The sequence below is a fragment of the Vicia villosa genome, unplaced genomic scaffold, assembly GCF_029867415.1.
Source record: "Vicia villosa cultivar HV-30 ecotype Madison, WI unplaced genomic scaffold, Vvil1.0 ctg.002294F_1_1, whole genome shotgun sequence".
Lineage (NCBI taxonomy): Eukaryota > Viridiplantae > Streptophyta > Magnoliopsida > Fabales > Fabaceae > Vicia > Vicia villosa.
The window spans coordinates 86,152-95,313 of NW_026705886.1; the positions used below are offsets into that span (position 1 = coordinate 86,152).

A 9,162-nucleotide genomic window follows, 5' to 3' on the forward strand; every position below is an offset into this window, starting at 1 on the left:
ATTAATTAAAAAATAAATAATAAATAAATATGAGAAATTGTTAAATGTTTCCTAATTTAAACGTCAAAAAGTTATTTCACATATTCTTTTTCTGTCTTCAAAAATTAAATCTTAGGCTCTCCATAATCTCAGCTGGTATTCATTTTGCTTAGTAGGAGATCAAAAAATTGACTTTAAATTTAAAGACTAAAAGTTGATTTTAAATAAGTATAGAGGATCAAAATAGCACATTTTAGTCAATTATATTTATTTATAAAAGAATATAAATTATCCTCAAATATAATTAAATATGATAAAATATGGTCCCATTAATAAAAAATAAGCATAAACTTTTAATAAAAAATAAGCTTCTAATGGCTTTCCAAGTTTATAATGATTACTGTTTCTTTTAATCATATGTAAAGACATATAATCTTAATCTTGAGAATGGAGTTTTTGATGTCATGTTACGGCAAGATGTTGATTAACCTTTTTTTTCCTTCTAAATAACAAATATCATTTTATTTGTACTTCTCTAGAAACATATTCCCTTCAATCTCAACTAGATCCTTCAATAATTCAGCATAATTGTCATCTCTATTTGGATACATTTGCAACTCTTCAGATAAAATAGAACACTTAAACAATGACTTCAGGTGAAACTCAAAATTTGATCTTCACTCTAAATTCACCAAACTATGCGACCCACATAAGAGCGTCATGTAAAAATCTAATGATGACACAACATTGGACATCTTACACCTGATAACAAAATTGTTACAACACACCATCATAAAATTACATGACAATTAGATTCTCTTCCTTTGGTTACAAATAATGTAAGATTTACAACCTTACAATTACAATTGTATCTTCCTTAACTCAATTGTGAGCAGTTGAAAACCTCAGTCAGCTTCTGGTCAAATAAAAGAAACGAGCATCATTCTATCAAGAACAAGTTTCCAATTAGTATGATTTAACGTTGTGCTTCTTGAGGCAGCTTTTCACGACTTTTGTCCTCGTCTATATCATCTCATTTTGACCACATTTGCTTCCTACGTGAACTGCTGCTCATCGACGGTAAACATAAATTTCATAATACTAATCGAGAATCTTGATACTTGACAAAAAGCTAAATTTTAATGGTTGAAGAAAATATTGTCAAATACTACAACATGGCCATTGATGATTATGTCCTAAATACACACTAATAAATTAAAATGAAATAGTAATGACTATAGCAACAACTTATCAGGATAGATTAGAGAACAAAATAAAAAGCTTTCAGGTTTCACTTATCCATTGGGTTGTTATATGCGCTAATGCCATTATATATAGATACAACAACAACAACAACAACAATCAAGACTTATCTCACTGAATGAGGTTGGCTACATGGATCAAACACGTCATTGCAAAACGCTTATTATATTCAGTTAGATTATTGACAGGTTTTGTTGAGATAGCAAAGGATAAAACCGTTAAGAGAATAATGTTCTGCTTACCTATTGTGTAGTTGCAGTACACATGGATCTAGAAGCACCAAAATAGAGTGGTATTACTTCTGTTCAGGCCACTTAATTGAATCTGTGGATATCTTCACCTTTGATGCACTGGTTTTGTTTGAAGAGTCATGCCATATCATCTCCATCTGATACATAGTAGAACAATTGGTCACTCGGTATGAATTATGGAATGACACAATATTGTAGAGCTTTGAGTAGGACTACATAATTTATTGTTCCAAAATAAGCTTTGTCTCCCCATTTTATAGTTATGGCTGATGTTTCTAGGTTACTCTCGAGGTCATAGAAAGTACTATGAATAGTGTTCTACCTTTAAGGAAACATAGTTTCAAGTGAATTTGAAGCAGTTACTGACATCTAAATTCCATTCAATAAACCAAAACACATAAACACACCGCAAGAATTACAATGAACAGAAATGCTGAAGAAAAATGAAAACGTACCTCTCCAATCATCACTTTGTCGCCTTCCTTTACACCAAGGTTCACGAGAGACTTAAACACACCACAAGCCTCAAGAACATTTTGGAATCTTTTCTCTGAATCAACATACCTGTAAAAATGATTCACTACTTTCCATGAGACTGTCCATAAATGGATGTTACAATTTCAAGCATAATTCTAATCCTAATACCCTTTTTTACCGACACGTATCAGTATATAAGAAGAGGATGGGGCTTCCAGCCTTCATATATTTTTCACGCTGTTCTAGAACAGTTCTATTTTTTGAAGTATAGAAAGGTTCTTTGATGAAGTATTGTTGAAATGTTTAGTCATTATTAGCCTTGATACTATTTTGATTTTATGTTTATTTCAATTCCTTGAATCACAATTTAATTTATGGAATGTCTTTATGTACTTTCTCCTATAAAGGAGCATCATTCTCATTTCAAATATAGAATAAATGCTAGATAATTATTTCAACACTATTAGTTAAATGTGATTGAATGTTAGACCTCAATTAGTAAAGTATGTTTAACATGTAATAAAAATAACAAAATGTTGGAAAAAAACATGCTAAGGACATGTATTCAGATTCTTACTCTAAAAAAGGACATGTACTCTTACTGTAAAAACGGACATATATTCTTAATCTCAATTTTACTATTTAACCTACCGCCAATTTGTCATCTGAACAAAACGTTGCAATCCAGATCCAACTACACTCCAAACATTTGAACTCTTATCATGAAAAATCTCAAACTCACTAATCGATGCACTCCGTTGTTTCTGTACTGCGTGAGCTACGTGATTCATGTCTACCGTATGTTGTCCATCTGAAACAGGTCATATTGTCCAAATGCAAAAAAGTTATTAGAAAAAAAGGTTGGGCAATGTCACAACAGTTTAAAGAATACGCATAAAACAAAGTTTAACCTTCATATTCCTCCTTGTCTTCTTTATTTTTACGCCAAAGCTCATAAGCAGCACAGATAATTTCATGAGTACCTTCCCTTTTGACAGCACTCATACAAAAAGGTGTGATCCCACTAGATTCCAACGTATCCTTGAAGGATTCCCAGTTTTCATATGCTTCTGGAAGATCCATTTTGTTATAAACAACTAAAAAAGGCTTCTCAGCAAGTTCAGGATTAAATAGCTTCAGCTCTAGACGAACTGCGTCAAACTCAAGATCTGGCTGTGGTGATGAACCATCAACGACGTGTATCTGAAATACAATGTAAAGACTTATTTTAAACGGAAAATTTCAGGATGAGAAATGAAAGAGCAGACAGAAATATCAAATTCTCATACTCTAAAATAGCATGCTTATCAATACCAGAGATACATACAGAAAAAATAAAATAAAATCATACTCATAATAACGATTTTACATGCCAATATAATGAGTTTTTTTTAGATGAAGGTGTAAAACGATTTTACATTTGTCAGTGTATAAACATTAAACCCTAATCTAAATAGGTGGACATTATGTTATTCAATCCATGGATAACCCGTAGAACAATGAATTTTCAGATGATAAATTCTCACTGTGCCCCTTAATTGTTACCGGAAACATGCTTCCAGAAGTGTCTTTATCTGAAAATACACTACCGGGGAGGGTTCTTCCATAGTGTATTTTTAGCATATATAGGGGCAGATTGAGAAATTATCCTTTTGGTTTAACTGCATATGACATTCAACATAAAGACATCCAGAGTGGGTTGGGTTCACACCTACTAATTTATTGATTTGGAGTTTGGAGAGGTAACAATTAGACAGAAAAAAAAATTAAAAATAAGGGTAAGATGTTGGACAGTAAGTTGGTAACAGACTCAAAAAGTTCAAATACGTAAACAAATGTTATTCAATCTATTTTTAACACAACTGACACTAGATTGTTAGATTGAAAGGTTGCAGTGGCATAAGTTATATATCTTAAGTGTCTCAAAAATTAAGAAGGGCGGTGAAGTTTAGAATGTTTTTAGGAAAAAGAAAAGCAACGTACTCATAATTAAACCCTGTATTTGTTTTCTTCCCCAGTAGGACTAGTGAGATAATCTATAATAGAACATAACTCAGCTTGAATTGAGGTTCTAAATGTAAGCTATATATGTAGCCTAAATGCCTAACTACATAAGACTGAATAAATATGTTGATACCATGTTGATCAAAAGTACCTACCAGTGCAGAGCACCTTTCAGTGTGTCGCAGAAATTCGTGACCTAAACCAAAACCTCGGTGTGCTCCTTCAAGAAGACCCGGAAGGTCTGCCACTACCATATTTGAATCGTAGTCAAAGGAAACAACACCCAGATTGGGAAGCAGCGTTGTAAAGGGATAATTTCCCACCTCTGGCTTTGCAGCACTAACAACACTCAAAAGTGTACTTTTTCCTGCATTTGGAGCACCAACTATTCCAACATCTGCAACAAGCTTGAGTTCTAACTCCAACCACCTGATCAAAAGAAACCAGCATTCTTAGATTCTTATAATTTCAAACTCAACCCAGATTCAGGAAAACAAAAGAAACACTTTATATTTTCTTTCATGACCCCAACAATCTAAACAAGTATAAACTAGTTTCTCTTCCAAACAAAAAACAAGTATAAATTAGCCATGACAACGAATCTCTTCCATCTATGATAAACATTTAACTCTCAAATACAATCTTAGATGAACAAAATTGAAAAAGAGAAATCCAACCATATGCTAACTTGTAATGCCACTTACAGTGCATCACCAACTCACCTCACACAATCAAAAATATTGATACGGATCCTCACTATCTTTATGGCAGGAAAGTCATCGTCACTATCTCACTATAGCTTACCTATATTACTCTCTATCTCACTCTCATCTTAACTCTCCTTTCTCTCTTCATTTCTAACTTCCTCATAAAATACAATAAAGTCACGTTGACTTTTCTGCACAGATCCAATTCCCAAACAAACACCCTTCAAAAAATGTTCCAAAAAACAAACTAGACATTAAACTAGCAAAACTTTTGAGTCACAGTTCAACTACTTTAAACTGCTAGAATCTGGATAAACCCCAGTAACAAAAATTGTATACGATCCCAGTTCACATTTCAGCCGATTGAACCATCACATTCGGATTTTCGATTTTGCTTCAAAGATATCACATAGTATATCATATGGATAATAAGCATTATTATCATTGACAAGAAAGCACAAATGAGAACTCACTCACATACATTTCATGACCTTCTTCACCATTCTCCGCAATCTTGGGAGCTTTATTATTCCCAGACTTGAAAGCAGCATTCCCTCTCCCACCTCTACCACCAGGCAACAACAACGCTCTCTGTCCATGATACACCATCTCCAACAGCACCACATCACTCCCAGCCTCTCTAACCACCGTCCCAGGAGGCACCTTCACCACCACATCTTCCCCCTTAGCACCAATCATCTTCTTCCCTTTCCCATGTAACCCCCTCCCTGCCCGAAAATGAATCCCATTCCGAAACGGCAACAACGAACTCATCGCTTTATCAACTTCCAAATACACATTACCACCTCTCCCTCCATCCCCTCCCGACGGCCCTCCAAACGGCACATATTTCTCCCGCCGGAATGCCATTGAACCGTTCCCTCCGTCTCCGGCTCTTACATATATCTTTGCCCGGTCAAAACATCTCATAACCGCAGGTAACCCTTTCTCCTTCACCTCACCCTCCGATTCATCACTCCATAATTCTTCATTTATGCTATTTTCGTTAATCTTGTCGTCCTCGTCATCCATAAACCTATCTTCTTCCTCGTCTTCATCGTCCTCGTCATCCATAAACCTATCTTCTTCCTCGTCTTCATCGTCTTCAAAATCAGAGTCCTGAATTCCGTCGAAATTACGATTGATTTCTTCTTCTTCGTCGTCTTCGTCTTCATCATTGTGGAGAAATTGTTGAATTGGTGTTGATTCGGAGAGTTTGATTTCGGGGGTGGAAGGAGAGTGGGATGATGAATAGTCTTCTTTGAGAGGGAGACAGGCGTAGGTGGTGGGTTCGGCGGCTGAGAGGAGTAACGGTTCAGGCGGAGATTTAAGCTTGATGGTTTGGTTTTTGTTGAGTTTAGGGTTTGGGGGAGGTTTGGTTTTGGTGCGAGTGGGTAAACGATAGCGACGGTTGCGTGTGTTGGAACAAGTTATAGCAATGGGAGAGAACCATGGTGAGATTGAAGAAGCCATTTTTCCTAATAGTAGAAGATGAACTGAACTACATTTCACAAATCAAACAAGTAAAAACTGAAACATAAAATTCAATTGGATAAGGCCACGTGTCCTGGAAAGACAATTGTCACCTCCATTTAGTATTTCATATTTTAATTTACACACCTTTTTTAATTAAATTTGTAAGATACACGTGCTATTCCACGAATTCCGTCCAAATTTTTATTACACGTTGCGATTTCTCATTTGTTTGAAATTTACTTTGTAGTTTGTAGTATTTTCAAAAACAATGAAAATATAGTTCAACAAATTATGAGAACGTGCTTAATATAAACTTGAAAACTTGAAAAAATATATCAGAGAAATATATTAGAGAAATAGAAAAAGCATATGTCGTTTACCAACTAACATAGTGCCTAAAAAATCTGTTTGAACACACACTGTTATCTTATATATGCACTTCACATCTACCCGTCAATCTATGCCTTAAGTACACATTTTTCAATGCCTGGAAAAAAACAAGACGACATTTAAGAGGTATACTTTTAACAATGAATATAGGTGTTGTGAGGACTTGCTCTACCAACCTTGCATCCAAAATAATCCCCTCGGTTGCATCAAAGTTATTGAACTCTAATGCAGATGGTTTTACATTACTTATAGCGTGACTTTCAACCTCTTGAATCCCAAGAGCAACTCGAACTAGACCATCAGGATGATAATATGCCTGACTCATGGCATGAATGTTCATACACCTTCCATATATCCATTGCCCAACTCCCCTTAAATTCTCCTCAAATGCGGTAAACACGTTCAATTTATTCTTAGTAGTTTCTCGAATTGTGTTTTTGCGTTCGTCACTACATAAGTGTAACGTCTTAAGATGAGACATCATATAAGAAATACTCTTGCTCTCATCCTTGCCATCAGGACAACAATACAACTCCTAAAATGGATAATACTACCTTCTATCTGAGTAGAAGTCACCTGACAATGCAAAAATTTACTTATCCCTTACTCAATGCAAAATAATTCTGGTTGAGGAATTTTATCAAATACCTTGTAGACAGCACCGAAAGAGCATTTTGCCATAGTTGCAATGCTACCTAAATCAATTCATTTACAATAGTTGATGAGATTGCTTGTTGGAAGTGAAAGGGTATGTTTCTGCAGCTCGGGTTGTCTTCAAATTTAGACTCTTTTTTTTTTGCACAATAATGTCTTCAAACCAGTGCAAGCAATGAAGGAGAAAATAAACTGTTTCGAAAACACAGGACCATGAAGAATAAGTAAGGATATTTACACGAATGAAATGAAGAGGATTTGTTATTTAGCATTGCTTATATTAACTATATTTGATGACAGTAATAGTTGCAATGATTGGCGATCGATGGTGAATTCTAAAAGCGAAGAATTTGTATTTGATGGAGCCCTTAGTTTTGTTGTTTTGGATTTTTTTTAAGAGTGTTTTTTAAAAGAGAGAACTTTATTAAAATTCAACCATATAAAGCAACTCAAACAACGGTCCAGAACTGAAGGAGAGATATAGTATATGAATATAAATACTTTTCTGGGATGAATGTGATATTTTGGATTTCTTTAAGTTTGAAAATTTTGGGTTTTCATAAGTTTAGAGAAAAAGAAAAAAGTGATGACTAGACGTCAATTAGAATGTCACGCATAGGAGTGTTCAAAACCAAACCAACCAAATAGAAAACCGCAAACTAAATCAAATCAAACCGAAATCGCAAAAAGAAAACGCATTTGGTTCATATTTGTTTGGGTCATCTTTTAACAAAACCGCATGGTTCGGTTTGGTTTGCGGTTTATATTTTGCAAACCGAATCAAACTGCATTATGTTACAACCTAAAATTTAATTAACTCACATTCAAACCAAACCTAAACCTATTATACATTAGACTTATGATTACGAACAACTTTCTCATCCTTACGATTATGGTTTCAATTTTAGTCTTCTCAAATCTCTCCTTGAATTATCGCGCCATCTTCCCCACATACATCTTACCTTTTATTCTCTAATCTTTACTATCTTATATTCTTTCTTTTTCACCTTCTCATTTTTATGCAAATGTTCTCTCTTTTAATTTCATTTTTATCGCACATCTTCTTCTATAATCTCTCATCTCTTATGTTCTTTCTTTTTCATCTTCACTAATCTCTCATCTCTTCTATTTTTTTGGTTTCATTATAATATTTTTGATATTGTTTTGTGCTATTATTTTATGTTTACTATTTCACTTTTGTTTAATCTAATTTATACATATTAAATAAGATTCTACCAAGCTAATGGTTTGTAGATATAGATGCCTTGGCATACTAGTTTTGTCCTGGTATTCCATTTTTTTCCAGTTGTTGGTATTGTATTGTTTTCTTTGAGGTGGACATTAGCGTTTCATTTTAACCTTTAATGTCAAATTCATTGTTTTGTCTCTAGTTTTAAGGTCCAACAATATATTCTCATCTCAATGTGGTTTAATAGTATTAAGTTGAGATATTTGATTAATGAAAATCATGCTATATTTTTCCTAGTGCTCTGCTAGGGTTTGTTTCCTTCTCGTTTTGAGAAGCTTGTTTTCTCTTCCTGTGTGAAGACTTTTCCTGGCTTGTTTGAATCATCAGTTCCGTTGTTCAGAAGACCAGATTTGCTACTAGAGGTTGTAGGCATGAGTATTTTGAATGAACCTAGGTTGGAGGATCTCTCTATTCAAGATGAGGCGACGGAGGAAGGATTTTGTTTCGATGTCGGCGGAGAAGATGGAGACGTCGGGGAGTTACAGTTCTGCCTTGTTGGACGGTTTTTGAGTGATAGATCTATTCATGTTAAATCTATGAAGGCTCGTTTGGCAGATATTTGGAGACCGGTCCACAAAGTAATGATCAAGGAAGCCATGGATGGTCGCTTCCTCTTTTAGTTTAGTCATAGGCTGGACATGGATGCGGTGGTTAAAGGAGGGCCTTGGTCATATGATAGTAATCTGTTGGTTATTGAAAGAGTGCAGGTGGG

At 34.7% G+C, this 9,162-nt stretch overlaps 1 protein-coding gene across 2 annotated transcripts; it reads right to left on the bottom strand.

Annotated features, from left to right (window-relative positions):
* Positions 1 to 530: 530 nt before the first annotated feature.
* Positions 531 to 6,194, bottom strand: LOC131638368 (GTP-binding protein OBGC, chloroplastic). 2 transcript variants are annotated; one of them, XM_058908925.1, is made up of 7 exons: positions 5,163 to 6,194; positions 4,130 to 4,403; positions 2,882 to 3,173; positions 2,622 to 2,781; positions 1,949 to 2,057; positions 1,485 to 1,630; positions 531 to 1,043 (listed from the first exon to the last, which is right to left on the bottom strand). In XM_058908925.1, the coding sequence occupies exons 1-6, from the start codon at positions 6,152 to 6,154 to the stop codon at positions 1,538 to 1,540; spliced, it is 1,920 nt and encodes a 639-aa protein (XP_058764908.1). In that variant the 5' UTR covers positions 6,155 to 6,194; the 3' UTR covers positions 531 to 1,043; positions 1,485 to 1,537. The 2 variants fall into 2 exon arrangements, with proteins under 2 accessions (XP_058764908.1, XP_058764907.1); XM_058908924.1 differs by having other exon boundaries at positions 531 to 1,046.
* Positions 6,195 to 9,162: the final 2,968 nt, after the last annotated feature.